This window comes from Rattus norvegicus, chromosome 7 (assembly GCF_036323735.1).
Source record: "Rattus norvegicus strain BN/NHsdMcwi chromosome 7, GRCr8, whole genome shotgun sequence".
Lineage (NCBI taxonomy): Eukaryota > Metazoa > Chordata > Mammalia > Rodentia > Muridae > Rattus > Rattus norvegicus.
Window position 1 is genome coordinate 134,994,261 of NC_086025.1, and position 24,401 is coordinate 135,018,661.

At 51.1% G+C, this 24,401-nt stretch overlaps 1 protein-coding gene across 2 annotated transcripts; it reads right to left on the minus strand.

Annotated features, from left to right (window-relative positions):
• Window positions 1-8,625: 8,625 nt before the first annotated feature.
• Krt8 (keratin 8) lies at window positions 8,626-16,079 on the minus strand. Of its 2 annotated transcripts, none has more exon segments than NM_199370.1 (9): window positions 8,626-9,030; window positions 9,501-9,559; window positions 9,658-9,878; window positions 10,583-10,708; window positions 10,995-11,159; window positions 11,614-11,709; window positions 12,633-12,693; window positions 13,450-13,658; window positions 15,756-16,079. In NM_199370.1, coding segments are annotated over 9 exon segments (1,452 nt in total). In that variant the 3' UTR covers window positions 8,626-8,839.
• Window positions 16,080-24,401: the final 8,322 nt, after the last annotated feature.

Below are 24,401 nucleotides of genomic sequence, written 5' to 3' on the forward strand. Positions count from 1 at the left end.
GATCTTTTAAACCAAAATCTCCCTTCAAGGTATCCATGTTATTGCTAGTCAGGTTAACCCCAAAGGTAACCAATTGGACGTTAGAAATGAGAAAAGGGAGCTGCTCCCTACAGTGCAAGACAGTTCTCACAGTGTCCACCAGGAGGCGCCTGAAACCTGCATAAAGAGACCCATACAGCATACTCAAAGGTGTGAGTCTTACTCCACCGCTGCCTAAGGCAGATCCTGTGTTCAGTGGTCTCCACTAGGTGACAAAGGGCAGCTTTCTGGCAAAAGCTTTGGGCCTAGATCCAAGTCTGTTGTTCTGATCTAAACCCTAACACCAAATGCCTTGGCTTCACAAGTCACCTGTCTGCTTCTGGGACCCTAAACGGAAAACTGAGTTTGCCTCCCAGGGAACATATTCAGAGGATCAGATGAGGCCAAGCCCACCTGACCACTCTGGACTGGAAGCTAGTTCAGAAGGGATGAAGAAGGGTCTGAAGAGATTGCTCAGCGGTTAAGAGCACCCGCTATTATTCCAGGTTGGATTCCCAGCACCAACACGGCAGCTTCCTGCCGGCCATAACTCCATAACGCCCCCTTCTGGTCTCTTCGGGCACTACATTATTGGGGTGAGCAAACATGCACGCAGGCAAAACACCCACATACATAACGTTAATCGTTTTTAAAAAAGAGAGTCAAGAGAGTCAGTCTCTCTCTCTCTCTCTCTCTCTCTCTCTCTCTCTCTCTCTCTCCCTCCCTCCTCCCTCCCTCCTTCCCTTTCTCTCTCAAGTTCATTTTCAACAAAACGGGGAAATGATGAAGCCTCACCGAGAAGGATGCACGGACCAGAGAGGCGCCTTCTCTGCCCCTCTGTGTACTGGCTGCTCCTGTGGGAAGTGACATGTATCTCGGGTGTCAGTGACAGGGAAGAGAAGGCACGGAGACAGATTATCTTCTAAAGAGTGGTGTACTGACTGGTTTTGTGTCAACTTGACACAAACTAGAGTCATCGGAGAGGAAGGGCCCACTGAGGAAATGCCTCCATGTGATCCAGCTCTAAGTCATTTTCTCAATTAGTGATCAGTGGGGGAGGGTTCCACTCATGGTGGGTGGTGCCGTCCCTGGGCTGGTGGTCCTATGTTCTATAAGAAAGCAGTCTGAAGAAGTCGTGGGAAAAAGGCAGGAGGCAGCACCCCTCCATGGCTTCTACATCAGCTCCTGCCTCCAGGTTCCATCACAGCAGTAGAAACCCTAAGACAAGCAGAAATGTCATTTCCACTTCGTTTTCAAATCCCTCATGTCTTCAGGGTGCTGCAGCTCACCACTTCCGAGCCATGGCTCAGTTGTTGAAATGAAGACATGGGACGTAACATGGTCATATCACAGATCCCATAGGTGACAGAGCCCTGATGTCCACCCAGGTCTTTGATTCATTCCCAGGGTTCATTTCTCTGGTCTGACTTGAGCCATATGTCCCTATCTGGTAATGCCAAGATTGCTCTTCCTAAAACTGTGCCTGCTTCCCACCACGACGACAACAAACAAACAAAAACTGGAAAACCCTCCAGTGGAATCCTGTGTTCCCAAGATCAAGTTCGGCTTTCTCTGCTCCCAATTCTGAACCTCCATAAATCACCTACCAAAACATCTACAAAATAAGAAGACAAAGATGCCAGGTGTGGTGGCCCACACCTTTGGTCCCAGGGTTCAAGAGGCAGAGAGAATCTCTATGAGTTCCAGGCCCAGCCTGGTTTACATAGTGAGTTCTTAACAGCCAGCACTACAAAGAGAGACCTTGAACATCCCATCTTTCTGCCTCTGTCTCCCAAGCGCTGGGATCATGGTCATAAGCAGCAGCCTAGTCTCTGTGCTGCTGGGGGTTGAATCCGGGGTGTTGTGCATGGTGGGAAAACACTATCAACTGAGCCACATCCCCAACCCTACCATTTCTTAGGAGAAGGTATCGTGAGTAACCTTGCAGAAGCCTCCCAAGGTGACAGGATTACATACTCCATGTTTAGCAGCCTTATTGACAGCCTCCTAGGTGGGGCCTCCTCACCTTGAGACCCCAGTCACTCACTCAGAGAGGAAGAACCAAGGCAGCAGTGAGGACCAAGCAGAGGGAGCAGCCTTGCCCAGTGGAGCTTGAGTGTGCAAGCTAAGGCTAACACCAATTAGCCATCCGCAGAGGAGTGAATGAGCTACTGGAATGAACCACTGGCTAACCAGAGAGCTTCATGTGGAGGTTTGGCCTGCTGCTACGTATATGTAATACTAAACTCTGTATTCTCACATTTACCAGCTTTTGTTGAACAAACTCTGGTCCTTAATTTAAAATGATTGGTGGCCTGGGGAGACAGCTCAGTGGTTAAGAGCACTGACTGCTCTTCCAGAGGTCCTGAGTTCAAGTCCCAGCAACCACATGGTGGCTCACAACCATCTGTAATGGGATCTGATGCCCTCTTCTGGTGTGTCTGAAGACAGCTACGTTGTACTCGAATACATGAAATAAATAATTCTAAAATGAAAAGTAGATTAGGGGTTGCCCCCCCCCTGTAATTTCCAAAGCCAAACAAAATAACCATATCCTGAGTCTCATACATTCTTAAGCTAGAAAGGGGTAAGTTTGAATTGGCCCAGCTACAGCTTCATACAGAAATAACACCCTGTGGGTGGGCAGAGGCACACAAGGACTGGGACTTCATCTTGGGAATAGACACCAGTAATGGAGTAACTAAACCCCGATTTGGGTCTTGTGAAAGTCCGCTCTGACTTTTAGGACCATGACTCCCCAACGCTGACTGGATCCTAATGTCAGCCACAGCCTCCATAACAGTATGTACGTAGGTTGGCTCTCATCGGCAGCAGTAAATGATGCGGGGCAGGGGCAGCTGTCTGTGCCTTCTGGGAGAGGGAAATGTGTCCTGGTTGGACTCTGCTTCTGTAGTAATCACCATGACCAAAAGCAGCTTCGAGAAGGGGGGCAGGATTTAGGCTCTAGGTCGTCACCAAGCGAAGCCAAGACAGGGACTCAAGGCAGGAACTTGAAGCAGAAAAGCCAGAGGGGCACTGGTTGGCTCCCAAGGTCCCACTCAGGCTCTGTCATATAGCTCGGGCCTGCCAGCCCAGGGATAGCACTTGGCCACAGGCCAGTCTGATGGAGGAAGTTCCCCGGTTGATAGTCCCTCTCTCCAGGTGATGGTAAACTTGGGCAGGTTGACAACTGAAGTTAATATAACAGGGCGTGGGGGCTCTAAAACTTCTGCTCAATTTCACTGTCATCTCCAAACGCTCTATAAAGGAGGCCTATCTAGGGTTGAAGCATATGGAGGAAGTTCAGAGGGTGATCCCTGGCACCACAGAACAGGTGGCTCACACGCATCATCCCAACACTCAGGAGGTTGAGACGAGAGGATCAAGGGTTCAAGGCCATCCTTAACTACATATAGAGTTTGAGGCCAGTCTGGGCTACGTGAACCCTGACTCAGAAAGAAGAGGTAACGTGTATTAGTTTGCTTCTCTGTTGCCGTGATAAAAACTCTGACCAGGAGCCACTCAGGGAGGAAAAGCTTTATCTGGCTTACAGGTTACTTGTGGTTCATTATCGAGGGAAGCCGAGACAGGAACCTGGAGGCAGGAACTGAAGCAGAGATCGGGAAGGAGCAATGCTTACGGCTTGCTCAGCTGCCTTCCTAATACAAACCAGACCCGCTTGCTCAGGGGTGGCACTGCCCACAGTGGGTTGGGCCCTCCTCCTTCAGTTAACCATTGAGAAAAATATCCCCCAGACACGTGTCTGTGGCCAACAGAGGCAGTTCGTCAATTGAGGCTTTCTCTTCCCAGATGCCCTCCTACCAACCAAGAATAGCCACGCCCACTATGGCAAGTCTGATCTGGGCAGCAGAAAAACCTGGAGAGCTGGGTATTTCTCAGGAAACATCTGGATCTGGGGGCGTGGCTAACAGGCCGGACGCTCACTCAACACAAAGTACCTCAGTAAAAGAGCAGAGGCCAGGCACCGTGGTACGTGTCTAACCCCAGCAGAGCTCTGAGTTAGTGGTTAGCCTGGTCTACAGAGCGAGTGTCAGGACAGCAGGGACCACACAGAGAAAGAAAAAGAAGAGAGTGAAGGGCCCTGTGGTTAGCCAAGGCTGGCCCATCCCGGCCATGTCGTGTCAGAGGCCTTCTGCCCTGTGGCTGGCATTAGAGTCTCAAGAATGGAGCTGAAGAAGAACGAGTTTGGAAAATCGGGGTGATGGTAGGGGTGGGGACAAGGTCCTGGACTATGAGAAGTAAGGATGCAAGAGAAGCGAGCCGCTGTGCCGGCTCTGAGAGTCCGAAGAGAGCGCACCATGACTCTCAGGACCACCACTCTTGACCCTTCCCTCTTCCCTTCCACCCAACGCTACATGGAGTAGATGTCAAAGCAGGAGATCGACGACACGCTGTGCCCTGCCCTTTGCCACAAGTCAACATTGCTGAAGTGTGTATACGCGTGTAAACCCCAGGAACTGTTCACTCACAGAGATCACCCGGGACAACTCGCAAGAAACACAACCCCACTGCCCTTTGCAAGAGAAGCCAGGCACGGGGCAGGCCAGGACCTTCTTGGGCTCTTGAATTGTATTATATTGAATTATAATGAATTATATTGAATTGGGCTCATGGCCATCTGGCCCACTCAAACGCAGAAAGTAATTTAAATTTTCGAAATTTAAAATTAGCTTGTGTGTGATTAAAAATACAGTGTGGCCAAAAGGAAACTGGTGGCTCTGGGTCCTTCCTTGCCCTTCAGGATCATCGGTGGGCTGTAAGGGGGTGTTAGCTTTCAAACCCAGAACAAATGGATCGAGTGTCTATTTAACACAGCAAAGCATACCTAGGCTTCAGGTTCTCCTAGCGCCCCTGCATCCACTACAGGGCCCTCTGGCTGGTGTGCCCTCCCCTCTACCCTAAACTTCTCATGGACTGGGCTGTCCTTCCCTATTTCCCTATACAATCCAGCCATTTTGGTTACCTGTCTTTTTGCCTACTCTCTTGGCCAGTCTCTTGGCCCAGGCTACTCTTGGGTGGTAGCTGTTCCCCCCTTCTCCTTTCCCCCTCTGTCTCTTCGCACGGCTCAGGGTCATGCTCACTCTGAACTCTCTCATAGATGCTGCATAGATGCTGTGCTCTCCTTCTTACATAAACTCTCCTCCCCCGCCATACCTAGGAGCGGCCATGTTTGTTTCTTTCATCCATTCAGCATGAGCTGTGCAGGGGCAAAGCCACAGCTGCCCTTAGCCCTTGTAGAAACTGACTTCAGGCCCTACTGGGTACCAAATACTGAGAATCTGTCTCCCAAATCCAAATTTCAGGATCTGCACTGAACCTAACATGCCCTCCTGGAACTTGGTCTCCATTTTGCTTTGATTGTATTTAGTTTGTTTGGGTTTTTTTTCTTTTTGGTTTGGTTTGGAGTGGGGGTTTTTTGGGGGGGTGTTTGTGAGGGTTGTTTTTTGTTTTGTTTTGCTTTGCTTTTTGGTAGGTTTTGGGTTCGGTTTTTGATTTTTGTCTTGGGTTTGATTGTTTTGGGTGTTGATCTGAGACCAAGTCTAGCTATTCAGCCCAGACTGGCACTGAACTCACTTCCTCTTGCTCTCAAGAGCTGTAATTAGGAGCACAGGCCACACCAACTCCTTATACTGTGAGTCGTCGCTAGTCTATGTTTAATATCATGAAAATGCTATATAATGTTAGATGTTTTATTTAGGCCATAAGGACAAGGGAGGAAATCTGGATGTTTGAGATATGGGTGCAGTCCCTTCTCCCGGAATGTCTGCTACCGTGGTTGGCCGAATCTCCAGGTGGAGGGCCTCCAAGTATTCAAGGGCTAGGTATGTTTTGAAACTTTTATCTTCTATTCTTCCAAGTTTCCTCATGTAAATAAAATGTATGTTTCATTCATTTATTCATTCATCGAGACAGGGTCTCCTGTAGCCCAGGCTGGCCTCAAACTTGAACTTCTGATCCTCCTGCCTCTACCTCCTGAGTGCTGGGATAACAGGTCTGTCCCACCGTGCCTGGTGCATGTGGTATTGGGTGCAAAAGAAGGATCTGGAGAGATGGCTTAGCACTAAGCTGCTTTTCCAGAAGGCTCTGGTCCAATTCCCAGCACCTGCAAGGCAGCTTACAACTGTCTGTAACTTCTATCCCAACACCGTCTTCTGATCTTTATGGGCAACAGGGACCCAAATGTGTAGGCGTTTGCAGGCAGAACACCTGTGCCCGTAGAAGTAAATATTTTAAAAAGACTAAAAGTAAACACATAAATTCTGACGGGTACAGAAGGGTCCTCCTGAGCAATGGATGGCCTTACCCCATGGTGAATGTGCGTGAGATCAGACAGGGTTCTATCATGGAGGAGCCGTATTGCCTTCCCTTCAGCAAACATCCAGAGTGCGGAGATCATCTGGGAACTTTGATCGGAGGCTGCTCCCAACCCACCTATTGCCTGGCAACAGAACCTGATAAGACAGGTGGCTGGCTTCAAGGACTGGGTGTGGCAAAACTGAAAATATTGACTTGGGGCACTAGTGGGCAACAGGTCTCTCAGCTTGTTCTAATCACCCAGGGCAATCCTGATAACCATCCTCCTGTTTCCTGGGACTCACTCGGATGTGTTTGTAAATGGTAATAATACTGCATTTACCTCCAAGGGTGTTTAGCGTACACCTGTCATCCCATCTGAGGCACGTGAGTCTAGGCTACAGTAAGACCCTGCATTAAAAATAAGATAATAGTAATGATAATAATGATGATGATGATGATGATGATGATGATGATGATGATGATGATAATAATAATAATAATAATAATAATAATAATAATAAAGATGGTGGGAAGAACTCAGATGATAAGGACACCTGACGGCAAGCCTGCAGACCTGAATTCCACCCTCAGGACCCAAGGGGTGAAAGTGAGGACCACGCCTACAGGTTGTTCTCTAACCTCCACATTGACATTCATGCCTGTGCACAATGAATGAATGAATAATAAAGTGTAAATGTTTGAAAGCACAAAGGGTGTGCCTTTGCGTTCAGATTGACCAGTTATCAGACCGCTTTGCTGGAGCCAAGAAAATGATGGTTCACTGGTGGGTGGGGCCATTCCCCTGGCCAGGACCGACCAGCTATGCGTAGCTCTCGTGCTTACTGAACCCCAAATCTCAAGCCAGGATCCTAAAAATGGACTTGAGGTGTAACTGCGTCTCTTTGTGACCAATGTGGCCATGTTGAAAAGTTCTTTTCCTGTTTCTCACTATTATTGATTTGTTTGTTTTTTTAATTGGCTTATAAGTAAGGATAGGCAGTCAAACCCAACTAACTGGGGCTGATGCACAAGCTCTGATTAACACGATAATAACTGAAGTCTCTTATTTAAGATCCTTACTTAGGCTCCTTGGCCTTGACTGAGCATATTAGAAGGCTTGGAAGGACAATGACAGTCTAAAAGCCCAGATGCACGGATCCAGGTAGCTAGGAAGGTGGTAAGGCTGATGCCAGGGGACTGGGAGATTAGTGGGAGTTTCCTGTACCAGTTTGGCCCTACTTCCTGTCCAGTCTGGCCCTACTTCCTGTCCAGTCTGGCCCTACTTCCTGTCCAGTCTGGCCCTACTTCCTGTCCAGTCTGGCCCTACTTCCTGTCCAGTCTGGCCCTCCTTCCTGTCCAATCTGCCCTACTTCCTGTCCAATCTGGCCCTACTTCCTGTTCTCTCTGCACCAGTTTTCCATTGGTTTCAACAATTGGTTTCATCCCAAGGCCTGATACACACCTAGCCTGGGACATGGACCATGTAACTGTGAGAAACTCCACACTGATGGCAGTGGTGCCAGTAATGCCTCATCCAGTTGTCTCCTGCCCTTCTCTAAACCTTGGGACACTTGCTTGACAGATAGGCAAACCCATTCACATACTTCGGTGAACCTATACACACCCATAAGCACACAGTCCACCCTCCACATGCAAACACTGGCTCCACACACACCCTTTCTATCGAGATTACAAGGGGAAGGCAGGGGCACTAAGAGCAGTGTGGGTGGGTATGTTGGTGAAGAGCAGGGGCAAACCCACGTATCTGTGCCAAGTCCTATCGTGAACTATCGTGGCATCTAGAAATTGCAGGCCCAACACACACCATCACTAAAAATAGACTCTGTACATCTGGAGGGTTGGGAAACCAGACCTCCTAGGTCCCTGGTGAGGAAATAGAGAAGGCTGAAGGACACAAGGAATTCGTGTCTCTGGCCAAGGACAGGCGCAAGAACTGGGCGGTCCTTACTTCATGCCCCGCTCAGCCACTCTGATGCCTGAGCTCTGGGGAACAGCACAGCTGACTCTCTCAGATAGGACCACCCAAAACCTGATTCCTCAATGAATGTGCTGCAAACCTCGAGGGAACATGGATATCTGAGACCCTGCCGTAAACTGTAAGAGGCTATGCACTGGTAAAGAACCACACTCCGTGGACAGACCGGCTTCCAACAAGACATTCTCTTGGAACAGCCTGGAGGACAAGGACTTCCCTGCCCTGCACACCCAGCTTCTATATCCTCCTGCCCATCCCCTCCCACCTACATGAATACATACACAGAGCAAGGCTAGTTGATACAGCCAGCTGAGGCTTTATTTTGGAAAATACAATTGAGTTGGGCATTGGCATATCCCAGATAGGAAATTCCTCCCAAGGTTGGCCAGAGGTTTAGGGCTGGTACTCTGGCTGGTCCCTAGTTCCCTGCACTCTGCCATACAGCTGTCTCCCCTTGACCCCTAAGCAGCTGCAGGACCTCAGGCTGGCAATGACTTCAGTGGCCATTCACTTGGACATGATGTCAGAAGACTCAGACACCAGTTTCCCATCTCGGGTTTCAATCTTCTTCACGACCACAGCCTTGGTGCGGCTATAAGTGCTGGATCCCCCAACAGAACCGAAGCCGGGCTGGAAAGAGCTCATTCCATAGCTGAAGCCGGGGCTAGTGAGTCCCCCGTAGGATGAACTCAGTCCTCCTGGTCCGGGACAAAGGATACAGACAGCCGTGTGAGCACAGGCTTAGAGCCCCTTCTCCCTAGTCACCCACTGACAACCACAGATGGAGAGGTTGGGCTAGACCTGACCGATCCCTGCCTGGTCACTACTCGGCTATGTGGAGAAGCAGACCGAACATGGAAAAGGCTCCCCTTTAAGCCGCATGTCCCTGATTGGTACTCAAACGAGCCGGTCTCTCAAGCTAGATGGAGGGAGTTTTGAAGTTTGCAAAATGTGAAGACACAAAAAAGAATAACACACGTTAGGGACTTGGCACAGGTGCAGCACACAGCTAGCATGTGTGTGGGACTCCACTACTGGGCATTCTGTTTGGGTCCTTAGTCTGTCACCAATCATCCTGGAACTGTCACCTGCTCTTCAGCACAGCGTCTCTCAGAGCCCCGATCTCCTGGGCCCCCTACCCTCCATCCCCAAGGCCCAGGATACTCACCTGCGTAGCCACTGGTGGTCTTCGTGTGGATGCTCATGTTCTGCATCCCAGACTCCAGCCTGAAACCAGACACGTGGAGTGTCAGGGCCAGAGCAGAATCCAAGTCCCAGGAGGGCTCCCCTCCCCATTCCAGGTATTCTGAGACCTACAAACCCACCTGCTCTCCTCGCCCTCCAGCAGCTTGCGGTAGGTGGCGATCTCGATGTCAAGCGCCAGCTTCACGTTCATCAGCTCCTGGTACTCGCGCAGCTGCCGGGCCATGTCCTGCTTGGCCTTCTGCAGGGCATTCTTCAGATCCTCCAGCTTGGCATTGGCATCCTTCACGGCCAGTTCCCCACGCTGCTCTGCATCAGCAATGGCCGCCTCCAGGGTTGCCCTCTGTGGGGAAGGAGACATATGAGCACCCAGGTGGCATCTGGTGTATGTCCCTCCCTAAGACCCATCCACATTGAGCTTCTTTGTGTTGTCATTTGTTTTGAAGCCCAGGCTGGCCTTGAACTTACAGCAACCCTCCTTTTGCAGCCTACCAATCACCAGTGCCTAGCACCACACCCGGTTCTATGCTGTACTGAGCCCAGGACTTTGGGCTGCTAGGCAAGTCCTTGAGCAAACGGAGCTACATGCTCAGCCCCACCTTGAGCTTCTTTGAGGGTCTCTCCTCCCTTAGACCATCTCCATCCAGCCAAAAGGAAAGTTCTACAGGTGGCAGTGAGCTAGCACAGGAAGCAATGGGAGCCGCTGTCAACTATTTCCCCTCACACTTCCACCAGTGGCAGTGTAGGGGCTCTGCTTGAACCAGACCAGATCCCTGCCTCCTAGAGTTTCCACGAGGCAGCAAAACCCGCCATTGCCCTGCACGTGGTAGACTAAGGAGAGAAGGCCCGGGGGCCTGGACTCTAGCTAACACACAGAGCTCTTCTCCAGATGCTACCCACAAAGAATCTCAGCATCCTGTAGCTTCCCCACAGCAATGGAGACAGCTGACTAGGAAGCTGCCCCTGCCACTCTCAACCCTGATCACAGACTCCTTCCCCCTTTCCTCCCTGACCCCTCTTCCCAGACCCAGCCAAGCCCACCAGTACCTGGCCTTTGAGGGCGTCAATCTCCGCCTGCAGGCGGCTGATGTTACGGTTCATCTCAGAGATCTCCGTCTTCGAGCGACGTAGATCATCCCCGTGCTTCCCAGCCAGGGTCTGCAATTCCTCATACTGCAGGGGCAAGGGGGGAAGTGAGATTTTAGCTGAAATTTCACTCACCAAGCTCCTACATATGTGGGGAAACGTGTGCACACGCATGCTCACACACTCACACACACTCTCACACACATACACATGCACACACCAGTGAAGGCCCCTCTCCAGAACTCCAGGCTTCCATCGTGCCGAGCCAGTCCACAGCAGGCAGAGTGGAATTTGGTACTTTGTTCCCTCCTAACCATCCAGGGCACAGAACTGGCCAGGAAGGGAGGCTCAGGCTTGTGGCCCCGTTCTTTACCTTAATCTGGTACATGGTTTCGGCCTCAGCCCGGCTGCGGTTGGCGATCTCCTCATACTGGGCACGAACTTCAGCAATGATGCTGTCCATGTCCAGGGAGCGGCTGTTGTCCATGGACAGCACCACAGACGTGTCTGAGATCTGAGACTGCAGCTCACGGATCTCCTGTGGGGCAAGTGGGGAGGGGTGGTGGTAAGGCTCTGTCCCTGTTCACAGGACTCTTTGCAATGTGGCAAAGGAACAAGCGAGAGCCAGGGTGTGAAGACGTCAAATACACAGTGGAAGGGAGTCTCGGGGTTAGGGTCAAAACTCTGAGCCATGAAGGGAGGCATCAAGAGAAACCTGAGGTTAGTTAGGCAAACTGCCAAGGGGAAGGGGGTCTTCAAAACAGCTCAAAGAACAGGGGAGGGGCTTTGAGGACAGCATGAGCCTAAGTTAGGCTGTGAGAGGACCTGGGATAGGTCAGTTCACTCCTCAGCTCATTTGCCCATCTCAAGCAGGGGGCGGAGCCTCTACAACAATTTTAACAGCTGCAGCCTGTTGGCTGGGCGCCAGAGTGGGACGCTGGCGGGCTGGAGGGACGCTGGCAGCCCACTCCAGCCCCTGAGAATGAACATACCTCTTCATGGATCTGCCGGAGGAAGTTGATCTCGTCGGTCAGTCCTTCCAGGCGGGACTCAAGCTCCACCTTGTTCATGTAGGCTTCATCCACATCCTGAAGGTAGGGAGAGGAGCCCGAGTTCAGTGCTCAGGGGCTCCCAGCATCTACCCATGGTTGATACTTGGTGCTGATCCTACAACCCAGCCTCTTTCTCCCTGGATCCCAGCCACGCATTTTATTATTATTATTATTATTATTATTATTATTATTATTATTAATTGTCTTCATTGTTGTTATTTATTTACTTATTATTATTTATTTATTTCATGTACATTGGTATTCTGCCTGCATGTGTGTCTACGTGAGGGTCTCAGAGCCTCTGAACCTGGAGTTACAGACAGTTGTGAGCTGCCATGTGGCTGCTGGGAATCGAACCCGGATCCTCTGGAAGAGCATCCAGTGCTTTCAACTGCTGAGCCATCTCTCCAGCCAAGTACCGTTATCTCTGCTTCCTGCTCCCACCCACATCCCTCCCCCTTCAGAAAGCTAAGGCTAGACCGCTAACCTTGTCCAACTTGATATCTGGTATACTATCTAACTTCAGAAGTTAACTCTCTGTCCTGCCTACCTTTCTACTGTTATCTAGAAGGCATCGAATGGCAAAAGAATCTGTCTTGTTACTTAGAAAGCAATGAGCTCATCAGAAAATCCCAGAGAATTCCTAGTCTAAGCCCAAAGCCATGCCTCCTGCATCTACATATAGGTAAGATGACCTCGTCTTTCTTCTCTATTTTTTAAATTAATTTTCATCACGTTTAATTATGCGTGTGTGTATTTCTGCACGTGGCTATGCACACACAAGTTCAGGCGCCCTCCGAGGCCTGAAGCATCGGATTCCCTGGAGCTGCAGTTACAGGCAGTTATGAGCCATTTGATATGATACAGGCAATAGGAACTGAACTCCGTCCTCTGGAAGGAAGGCAAGTGCTCTTAAGCTCCGCCCCATCTCTGTAGCCCCGCCCCCCCCAGACCCTCACCTTCTTGATGAGGACAAACTCATTCTCCATCTCTGTACGCTTGTTGATCTCATCCTCATACCTGGTAAGGAAAGACCTGGAGTCAGTGGGCGAAGGTGAGGGCGAAGGCTGCCTTGGGTCTGCTGCCGCTGCCGGGGACAGAGCCCAAGGCTTTGCAAAAGCGCTAAATGTGTGCACCCCTATCCCACCTTGCTTTCTAAGGGGAGATGAATATCTTAGTTCAGAGATGTAGGGCGAGCAAGGCTGGTCCTTCTGCCCTCCATACCCACTCCCTAACCCCCACCCAACCTTACTTTCAGTCAATGGGGAGGCCTAGAGCAGGAAAGCACTCTCCAAATACACATCAGACTTGGGATGCTAAGAGAGGGGGCCTGGAGCTTGTCACCTCAGGGCACTCTCTGGGGAGCTTGCCAGATCACAGATGTTAGAGTAAATGTGAGGACTACTAGCGCTCGCTCGCTCGCTCTCTCTCTCTCTTCTCTCTCTCTCTGTCTCTCATCTAAGTGCAAAATAAATAATAAATAAATAAAATCTTACTATGTAGCTCTGGCTGGCCTAGAACTCACTGGGAAATTAGGCTGTGCTTGTGTAACCCCCCCCCCCCGTCCCCTGAGTGACTATTACAAATATGCACCACCAAACCCAGCTTAGGCACGCTATCTAACCCGGAAATGTGTTGCCCTGTGGTAGACCAGTCCTGAGACTGAAGCAAAACTGACCATAGGACCGCAGGACCAAACTGCCCATAAGCAGAGGGTCTCAAGAACATAAGGCCTCTGTCCCCAAAAAAGAGGGCTTTATTCAGGGAGGGGCTCACTTATTCTTGAAGTCCTCCACCAGGCCCTGCATGTTGCCAAGCTCCACCTCCAGCTTCAGCTTCTCCTGGCCCAGGGCTTCCAGCTGCCGACGGAGGTTGTTGATGTAACTCTCAAACATGTTGTCCATGTTGCTCCTGGATGTCTTCTGCTGTTGCAGCAAGCTCCATTTGGTCTCCAGCATCTTGTTCTGCTGCTCCAGGAAGCGTACCTGCGTGGGAAGAACACAGAAAAAAAAAAGAGTCCACGTCAGGTTAGGGTCAGGATCTGAAGGGAGACAATCACCATCTCTTCCCATGGTCACATATGACCTGGGGAAATAGCTCAGTGTCGAGCGGCATTGGGAGCCAGGTTCCTCCTGGGGACCGAACCCAGGGCCTTGCGCTCGCTAGGCAAGCGCTCTACCGCTGAGCTAAATCCCCAACCCCCCCGCTGAGCTAAATCCCCCAACCCCTCCAGCACTCGGGATGGGAGAGGCTAACGACAGCCGAGGGGCTTTCATTTGCATAGACAATACGTCACAGCCTCGTGTCCTAAAGGTCTGTTCGATTGAGAATGGTATCGACGATCGTTTGACGGGATCTTGAACAAAGGTCCTGGAAATTTAAGGGAACTTTCTCCTCCCTGCATCCAGGAATGCTTGCTAGGGCTCCTACAGCAACACTGCTGGTACCCTGAGCTGTGTAACTTGGTCTGGGTCTCCCAAACCCTTCAAATGCCTCCAGAAGCTCAGGCAGGGACTTTGAGGAGTCTCCACAGAGAGCCCACTTTTAGCAGACTGTGAGGCAAGAGAACAGGTACGTGTGTCTCCTAACATCCTTCCCACCCTGCTGGAGCAGCCTTGGAGACCCTCAGCCTTGGGTCTCCCGCCACCCTCTTGCCCACTATCCACAACCCTTCCCCCTTCACATCTTAGAGTATGCAATCCAAGACATGGCAAGGGGAACGTCTTTTGTAAGAATAATAGCCTGAATGCTATTTAAGCTGGAGAAACTAGAAAGAAGACATCCTGAGGGTACAATCAGATTACTTTCCCACAACCCACGATATAAAGCCTGTCTTCCCTGTAATTACTTAAAATAACCCAAGTAATTCTAGCATTTCATCCTAAAGGAATGCTGATTTCGGGCCAGGTGCTGCCAAAGCTCCTCCCACTTTGAGCTGAACAGGCCAGAGAAACCGATTTGAGGCCTGCCTTGTCCATTTTACAGATAAGGAAGTCAAACCTGACAAAGATGGGCCACCGGAAAAAACTGTGGGACCCTGTAACCACGAGGCACACGCCACATCTGTGCCAACTGCTCCCCATCGAGACTCAGTGTGACGCTAGAGGCCCCTGGAGCTAGCAAGCCCTAGTGAAGAAGAGGCAGACGCTCCCTGGACGTCCGATTCCACCGGCTCAGTCCCGTGTTTTCCCTCCTCCCGTTCCCACACCGCCTCTCAGGAGCTGGTCAGCAGAAAGGGCCAATCGTCCCGAGGCCACTGAGCCACAGGACTGCAAAACCTGGCCTAGCTTTCGACTTGCAAAGGAACCAGGCAGTTGGGGCGGAGCCAGGGTAGAAAGCTTGAAAGGGGTACAAGGGCCAAACTCGCAGAGGGGCGTGGGCAGGCCGACGCTATCTGGGGTCATAAACTCCGGTTTTAACAGGTCCTGAAACAGGAGCGGAGTGTCCAACGCCCGCAGACTTTGAATCCCGCACGGGCCTTCCCAAGGCGGAGCCCCGAGACTCCCCCTCCCCACCCCGCCCCCGCCGCTTCGCGGAGCTCCTCCTGGTGGAAGGGCAGACCCAAGACCTCCGCCCTGGCTCTGCAGCGGCCCCGCCCACACTGGAGCGGGCAGGGGCCGAGCAGTGACTCAGCCTGGAACCCCCACTCTCTGCTCTGGCCTTGGGCACCAAAGACTTCCATCTGAGCTCGTCGGGTTCAATCAAGACACCTGTAACCTTCTAAAACTCTCACACACCCTCCATTATTTAACAGGAAGATAGAAAAATGCACTGAGCCCCAAGAGGAAACCTTGGGGCAGTTCTGGGGGCCGGGGTTCGGGGTGGGAGCGTCCCTGCCACCAGAGAGCAAAGCGACAAGGAAGGGACCAGGCCTGCCAGTGGTTGGGGAGGTGTCCCAGGATTTAGTCACAAGCACTTCAGACCCTCTCGGCTCAAACTAAAGTGTGTGAGAGAAGTAGAAGAAAGTGTGGCCAGGGTGAGTGGGTCCCAACAGGAGCTTATGCGGGGCCAGAGATGTACCCATCTCTGTGACTGTAGAAGAAAGAGCGCGGGACGGCTAGTCGGGCAGAGAGGGCTCTCACCTTGTCAATGAAAGAGGCGAACTTGTTGTTCAGGGTCTTGATCTGCTCTTTCTCCTGAGTGCGCACAGCCTGGATGTTGGGGTCCACCTCCAGCTTCAAGGGGTTCAGCAGGCTCTGGTTCACCGTGACCGCCGTGATGCCCCCGACACCAGCCCCGCCAAAGCCGCCCAGGCTTCCGCGGAAGCTGCTGCTGCTGCTGCCCACCCGGGAAAAGCTGGAAGAGCTGATGCGGGCACCGGGTCCACTCGTGAACGAGCGGCTGCTGAAGGCCCGGGGACCGGAGGTGGACATCTTGTAGGATTTCTGAGTCACCCTGACGGACATGGTGAAGTCTGGAGTGAAGGCAGTGAGCTGAAGACGGAGGTTCGAGAGCGAGCGGAGCAGCTGCTTCTAGACGGTGGGACAGCGCCCAGCAAAGGCCCTTTATAAAAGAAGAGCCCAGCCCCAGGGGAGGGAAAAGGGCCTCTTACCTGAGTGGCTAGACACTAGAGGGCAGGGCCTAACCCAACATCTGCAACCTCCGGACAGGACTCAGGTGAGGGCAGCAGAGAGCTGCTCCCATCCGGGATCCCTCTCCAACCCCACCCTAAAAAATCAATCCGGGACAGAGCAGTTGAGCCCTGTGAAGGCAGGAAGAGAGCCTGGGATCTCTGAGCATAGAGACCTAAGCTGTTTTATCTCCTGTCCTCCTGTGAGAGCTACTCTGGGAGGTCTGGGCAGAAAGGGTCCCCAGGCATTTTAGTTTTAAACAAACAAACAAACAGATTCTCAAGTCAACCAGGTTACTTGAACTCGCTAGAAGTTAAAACTCACGGAAGGTTGGACGGACCCTTCCTCAGAGGTCACATAACAGATATGCTGTAGGTTCTCAACCAGTGGGTTGCAACACCTCCTTAGGGATAGAGCCACACCTTCCCAGAGGTGACATATCAAATACCCTATGGTTCCGAATCTGGGGTCACAACCCCTTTGTGGGATAAGTACCCTAGAGCCTAACCAAAGCCAGAACCCACCTTTACCACCCACCCCACCACATCTGGCTGGCCTCTCCTAATACCTCCAAGAGACCTCCTTTAGGTGGGGCTGGCCAGGCTGGCCAGCAGGGCCCTTCCATTCCCAAGCTCCTGTTTGCCTTGTCCATCCAGGTTACAGTTTACATCACCATCCCACGCCCCGCTATCTGTGAGGCACCCCGCACCCATAGCCTGGCAAAGTGGGGGGTAGATATTTGCAGAATGAATGAACACATGCTTCTAGCTCTGCTTGTCCAAGACAAATCAAACACAACTCTTTTTTTCTGGACACAACACAGTATTTTCCTCTCCTGCCAAGATCGGGAGAATCCTCCAGGCCAGACAGAGCACCAGAAGCATCGAGGAATAGTGAAAAATGAAAAACAGAGGCCAAGGCAGGAAAGGGAGACCCCAGAGAAGAGAGGCACAGGGGTTTCATTTCAATTGCTTCTTTGGAGACACCTTCCCAAGGCTCCCAGCGCAGTGAGTCATGGTGCCTTGGAACGGGATGGCCCTGCTGGTGATTCATTCTCCAGCCACCTGGACCCTCCTCCTCTGCCCCCGGCTCCCAACTGGCCCCATGTGTGATGGGGATGGCACCTTCTCCCTGCACCTGTCTCCCTGAACTCATTATTTCATTATCTGAGTGAGTCAGGAGAGCAAGCTGGGGCATGGCCTGCACCTGTGGGAGGCTGGAGACCAGGGAGCTGATCAAGGCCCTCCAGGCCTGGGCGGGGCAAGCTATGGCACGCTGTGGGTAGAAAGCAAGAGGTTTGGGTCCCCAAGGCAAAGATTCCACCTGCAATTAAATTACCCAATGGGCTGGGCTCTCTGGAAGGTACTGCGGGGTGTAATATGGGGACTGGGTGGATCTCAGTTAAGGAAACCAAAAGATGACAGATATCCAAATCCCCTGGGGGACAGGGAAGCTAGCAGACACCACCCCACAGCCAGGGAAAAGAGTATGCACCTACTAAGATCTATGGATCCCTCCCCATCTCCAGGAGAAACACCCAGGACTCAGAAGACCCAGAAGGGTCACTTACAGGCAAAGGGACAGCGATGACAGAGACTCAGGATGGGCACATATAGGTTCCTACCGAAAGGGACAGATATCCAGAAAAATCACCCCTAGAGAGACACACTAATTCCCTTCACAGAAGCACCTCTCTCTCTCTCTCTCTCTCTCTCTCTCTCTCTCTCTCTCTCTCTCTCTCTCTCTCTCCCTCTGAGGTCACTTCCAGAAAGATCAAGGCACACAGTGACCATATTCCTTCCTTGCCTGTCCTTTGCCAGGAGCCTAGACCTCAGTCCCAGTTCTTGGGCTTCCGGCATGTTAAGAAAAGGTAAATTCTATTTACACCAGGTCCTCTCACATCCCCTGAATCAACACTTCATTTTAAGGTGGAAATTGATTTGGGCGTGTGTTTACCACCCCCTGTCTAACACAGGCCCACACCCAGCAAGACTAGAGACCTTTTTTTCCAGCAAACCAAAGGGAGGGAACCATGGCTGGCACCAAGCCAGTGAGAAAAAGCGGAAGGAGAAAGGGAGGAGCTGGTCAGACAGGTATGGCAGCCCTGGGGAGGGACAGCCAACTCTCCCTTTCTCCCCTTCCCCCACACCATTTTTGTAGGGACCTGAAGGGAGAATTTCCAGCACCCTTCCTGAAGTCTTGGCTTCCTCCACCCTAGCCACCTGGTTCCTTGGTCCCAAGAATGTCTCTTAAGGTGTGGGTAAGGCGTCAGTAAAGGTGAGACCCCTGTGCTGTGTAGCCCAAAGCTCAACCCAGGGCCAGAGCATTTGCTCACCGTTTGTCAAACCTCTGTGACTGTCCAAAGACCCTCCAACCAACCCCTCCCAATATGGCCTCTGCTCAGCCAGAGAAGCCAGGGCTGCTCTGTCCAATGGCTTCTGCCTGGGACTTCCCCAGGGTAGAGGTAGAAGGGAAAGGCCCCAGGGACTAGGGACAAGTAGTCAGAAGAGAAGGAACCAAACTAGGGCAGCCACAGGTACAACTCCTTGTAAGGCTGTCTCTAGCCACTGCGGTCACAAAAGCCTGTTCAACAAAAGGGGCGTACACGCTTGTGACAAGGTGAGGGTGCCCTGCACAGACGACTCTGTGTTTCCTGGAGATCCAAGGGGGAAAGGAGGCCCCCCCATGTTAAGACCCAGCCCTCTCCTACCACTGCACACATAAACACAAGTAAATAAAAGTAATTTTTAAAATACGATCATTGGGAAAAAAAAGATTAGTGACTAAGAATGTAGTTCAATTGTTTGCCTAGCATGCCACAGAACCTGGGTTTGGTGCCAGTACCACATAAACTGGGTGTGGTGGTCCACGCCTATAATTCTGGCACTTTGGAGGTTGGGGCAGAAGGAGCAGGAGTTCAGGGTTCTCCTCAGCTACATTTTGAGTTTAAGGCCAACCTGAGAATAAGAGACCCTGTCCGGTGGGGGGTGTGGTACACCAGACCTTGGGCTAGGAACAGGAGGCAGAGTAAAGTCTGTCCCTGCAGGAGGGTGATGTCCTCAAAGTACCAAAAATCACTTTGAACAACGGAGCAATTTTAAATATTGAGAGCGGTGGCGGCGGAGTATAAACAGCTGAGGGTACCCGGCTGAACAGTTTAAATAAGAAGCCACAGGTGGTGTGGACAGCCATCTGGTAAGCCACAGAAAGAGTGATTAAGTTGATTGTTGGTTCTGTGCTGTGTGCCTCCAGGCGAAATTGTTCATCGTCTGTGTCTGACAAACATAGGCCACAAGTGATCCACCACAGAGCTCGTCCCCAGTCCTCTCTACATTCTCTTGTAACTTTTGCACGGTCTAGGTTGCCCATGCTGGCCGAGCTCGCTGTGTAGTCCATGTCACTTCAGCGTATCCCCTTCCTCAGCCTGCTTATTTCCTCAGACAGATTCGAGGGCCTGCAGGCGTGTACCACCAGGCTCCAGTGATTGATTTTTCTTCTTTCTTTTCTTCACCGTAAGTCATGGCTCTTGTCATTCAAACCTCAGGATGGGAATTGGACCGACAACCCCAAGGAGAAGCAAGTTTCCAAGTCAGGGAGCGTTCACTCTAGTACGTGGGGCACCAAAAGAGGCTTTATGAGTATTGCAAACGCCTTTACACTATTATAAATATCCCTCACTTCTCATAAGAGTGCTACAAAACTGGCAAGACGGCATAACTCGGCATTATATGCACACGCGCCCGAGCACGGACATGCTTCCCATAGGGTGATGAAGGACAATCTAAGTTATACAAGAGCTCAGCAGCCATGACACTGGCACCCAGCAGGGGTGACCAGCCATAGCTGACGGGAAGGACAAAGCGTCATTAGCCCCAAGAAAGCCGGATCAGTGGAATGAGGTGTCCAAACTCCTTCTTCACACTGCTGCCTGAAGCCCGCCTGGCCCACAGTGAAAACTTCCAAGTTTTCATTTAACCCTCCTCTCGGAACATTCTAGAACCCTCCTTTAAAGGGAATCTTTCTTCTTTTTAAGATTTATTTATTTATTTATTTATTTATTTATTTATTTATTTATTATATATAAGTACACTGTAGCTGTCTTCAGACACACCAGAAGAGGGCATCGGATCCCATGACAGATGGTTGTGAGCCACCATGTGGTTGCTGGGAATTGAACTCAGGACCTCTAGGAAGAACAGTCTGGACTCTTTTTTTTTTTTTTAAAGATTTATTTATTTTATGTATGTGAGTACACTGTTGCTGTCTTCAGACACACCAGAAGAGGGCATCGGATCCCATTACAGATGGTTGTGAGCCACCATGTGGTTGCTGGGAATTGAACTCAGGACCTCTGGAAGAGCAGTCGGTGCTCCCAACCACTGAGCCATCTCTCCAGCCCAAAGAAAGCATTTTTTATCTTTTTTTTTTTTTCGGGGCTGGGGACCGAACCCAGGACCTTGCGCTTCCTAGGCAAGCGCTCTACCACTGAGCCAAATCCCCAACCCCCCCAGTCTGGACTCTTAACCGCTGAGCCATCTCTCCAGCCTGGGAATCTTCGGAAGTTGAATATAACATCTTCCAGCCATCCCACCCCTCAAAGCCTTCGCTTCATGGGGGCTGGCTAAGAATCTCTGAATGCTTAGCTCTCCCACAACTTACCCAGGGTACCCCCAGCAGGACAAGGGAAGCTAACAAGTCAGGTGCAAATGCTTCTGTCTCTGGGTGTTTTAGGCTACCCGAGAAAGAGGCTCTTGGGCCCAGGGCTGTCCAGTTGATAGAGTGCCTGCCCAGCATGCACAGATATTTTATCCCCAGTACCACATAAACTAGCATAAAAACATGATGGTGCATACCTGTAACCCTGTGTCTCAGGAGGGAGCTACAAGAGGATCAGATGTTCATCTTCAGCAACATAGCAAGTTCTGGGTCAGCCTGGACTTTATTGGTCCAAGCCAGTGGCGTGTCCCCCCCAATGAAGAGAAGTGTCCTTTTCTGTTTTCCAGGTACACAGATCAGTGACATAGGAAGAAGCCTCAGAGACCAGCGCCCAGAAAAGATGACGGCAGGGTGGCCTCTGGGAGGTGTGTTAGCCTCCTTGTCTCAGCCCACCGTGGCCAGTCTTCCCCGACAGTCATGTTGAGCAAAATAGATGTTCGTGAATGGCAAGATAGAGAACAGAAGGGTTTAGGTAAGAAGGGCGAGAAGACAGGGGCTTTGGATGCACAGAGGGCTGGATGGCCTGGTCAGAGCCCTGGCCAGGAGGCTCCGGCTTAGGAAGCTCTCTCTGATTGAGGTAGTGAGGCATAGACAGCAAAGAAACAGCCACAGCCAGGGCTGCCTTGGAAATGGATCAGACCTGGAGGCCACAGACACCCCGATATCACAGGAGCTTTAGTAGCTCACCAGCCATAAAAGCAACCACAGCCTTGGAGAGAAAGGGCTGAGGGAGGTTCCTCAGAAGGGAGTGCCCCAAGGCCATCCCTGCCCATAATACCCATCTATTTGAGGGAGCAATGCCTCTGTTCTGGGGAAATCTTTTTGTGTTCCAACCGTCTACTTCCTCCTCTGCTACTCAGGGGTGTGTCTAAACCACCTCTGCTTCACCAACATCAACAAAAGTTTTATGAGTCTGGATAGCATTCGATTTTCTGAGGAATTTGGCTTTGGTCATTGGAGGCACTGAGGATTTTAGTTGGGTGGACCTAACAATAGGCTGCATTTTTAAAATTAGTAGTTTTCGTTGTGTGTGTGTGTGTGTGTGTGTGTGTGTGTGTGTGTGTGTGTAAGAGAGAGAGAATGTGTGTGTGAGGAGTGTGTGTAAATGTGTAAATGAGGGTATGTGCATGTGTATGTGTGTGAGTGTGTATGTTTTTGTGAGTGTGTGTGTCCCTGTGATTATGTGTGTGAGTGTGTATCCATGAGTGTGTGTGTATGAGTGTATGTGAGTGTGTGAGTATGTGTGAGTGTAAGAGTGTGTATGAGTGTATGTGAGTGTGTGTATTCGTGTGAGTGTGTATGTGTGAGTGCGTGTGTCAGTGTGTGTGTGCAAATGTGTGAATGTGTACATGAGTGTGTGTGAGTGTGTGTTGTGAGAGTGTGTGAATGTATATGTGTGTGTGAGAGAGTGAGTATATGAGTATGTGTGGGTGTGTGTCTGTGTGTGTCTGTGTGTGTGAGAGAGTGTGAGTGTGTGTGTGAGAGAGAGAGAGAGAGAGACAGACAGACAGACAGACAGACAGAGGACTGTGAGGTCAGACTGAGGATGCACGGCATGTGTGTGAACAGTTGGTCCTGTGTGTGATGGTCAGTCAGGGGAAACTATGGAGTCTCTTCTCTCTTTTCACTTTCTTGTGGATTCTGGAGATGAGACTGAGGTCACCAGGGTTGTGCAGCTCGTGGCTTTCCCAGTTGAGCCATCCAGCCGGCCAGTCAGGTGCTTTTGGAGGTTCCCATACATTTGAATGCAACGCTGGGCAGGACCTCAGGTTCTCTCCCAGAAGAGCACCTCACAGGTCCACTCTCATGTGACACAACCTCAACTTGTCCTCAGAGTCCCTCCTTTCCCCTCCCCATGCACACAGCACACACATACACACACACACACTCCCACACCTATACATGTGTTCTGTCTTCTCCCATTCGTGTGGCCCCGCAGACATTCCAAGGAGCACAGCCCCCTGGCATGCTCACATTCCCATGATGCATATGGGCATGAGTGTATGTGCCGTCCTTTCCTCCATCCCTGCCACAAAGCATCTCAGACTCATAAGCGCTGCCTTCGTACACCTGTCGCATGTGCATGCAGACACATGTGCGCAGCAGCACATTCCACACATGTCCAACACACAAACACAGACTATAGCTGTAGGCTCTTGACCACAAATGACTAATACCCGCTCAACCCAGCCTCAGCATAAAAAGTCATTTACTTGCTTTCCCAGTTGGGAAACTCGGATGTATTTGGCTTGTACTCCTCCTCCTCAGTAGGGCTCCGAACCAGGACAAGGATGGATATCACCAAGGGGCTGCTTATTTCCAGATGCGTCCAGCCGAAGTTCCAGGGGCCATGTCCCTTTGTCTGACAGATCCCATGCCTATCCTGAACCAAGCCTTTGGTCAGGAGTATAATAAAATGCTAGCATTTGAGCTAGAAAGATCCCAAGCCGATCCAGTGGGAAAGCAGGGAGGATCAGGCCCACCTAAACTAATACAAAATGAGAAAAGAGACCATTCACGGAAAAGAGAAGTGGGAGATGCTGTCTGGGCAAAAACAGCAGATGTTCATAAGAGGCACTAACCCAAATGTACACAAACACAGATGCGGAGCCCCAGGGAGCTACAGGCTCATGAAGAAAGATACACAGTGAGCCAGCCTCCGGTGCCTTGCCAACAAAATATTGGTGTCAGATAAATAAAGGATTAAGACATCCTTTATTAAGAAGTACGGCACAACTTCTGGGGAAAGGGGACCTTTGAGCAAGCTGAAGAAAGAAAGAGAGAGAGAGAGAAAGAAAGAAAGAAAGAAAGAAAGAAAGAAAGAAAGAAAGAAAGAGAAGGAGGAAGGAAAGGAAGGAGGAAGGAAGGAAGAGAAGGAGGAAGGAAAGGAAGGAGGAAGGAAGGGAAGACGGAAGGAAGGAGGGGGAAGGAAGGGAAGGAGGAAGGAAGGAAGGGAGGGAGGGAGGAAGGAAGGAAGGGAGTGAGGAAGGAAGGAAGGGAGGGAGGAAGGGAAGGAGGAAGGAAGAGAAGGAGGAAGAAAGGGAAGAAGGAAGGAGGAAGGAAGGAGGAAGGAAGGGAGGAAGGAAGGAGGGGAGGAAGGGAAGGAGGAAGGAAGGGAGGGAGGAAGGAAGGAAGGAAGGGAGTGAGGAAGGAAGGAAGGGAGGGAGGAAGGAAGGGAGGGAAGGAGGAAGGAAGGGAAGGAGGAAGGAAGAGAAGGAGGAAGGAAGGGGGGAAGGAAGGAGGAAGGAAAGAGGGAAGGAAGGGAAGGAGGAAGGAAAGGAGGAAGGAAGGAAAGAGGAAGGAAGAGAAGGAGGAAGGAAGGAGGAAGGAAAGAGGGAAGGAAGGGAAGGAGGAAGGAAAGGAGGAAGGAAGAAAGGAAGGAAGGAAAGAGGAAGGAGGGAGGGAGGGAGGGAAGGAGGGAGGGAGGGAGGCAGGCAGGCA

Excerpts from the sequence above, each read along its gene's own strand:
- Krt8 (XM_039078493.2), bottom strand. The coding sequence starts at position 14,736 with ATGTGGCGTGTGCCTCGTGGTTACAGGGTCCCACAGTTTTTTCCGGTG. Across the intron at positions 13,659-14,673 it reads CGGTGGCCCATCTTTGTCAG|GTACGCTTCCTGGAGCAGCA; the intron begins GTTTGACTTCCT and ends CTTCCCACGCAG. Across the intron at positions 9,560-9,657 it reads CTGGAGGGCGAGGAGAGCAG|GCTGGAGTCTGGGATGCAGA; the intron begins GTGGGTTTGTAG and ends GTCTGGTTTCAG.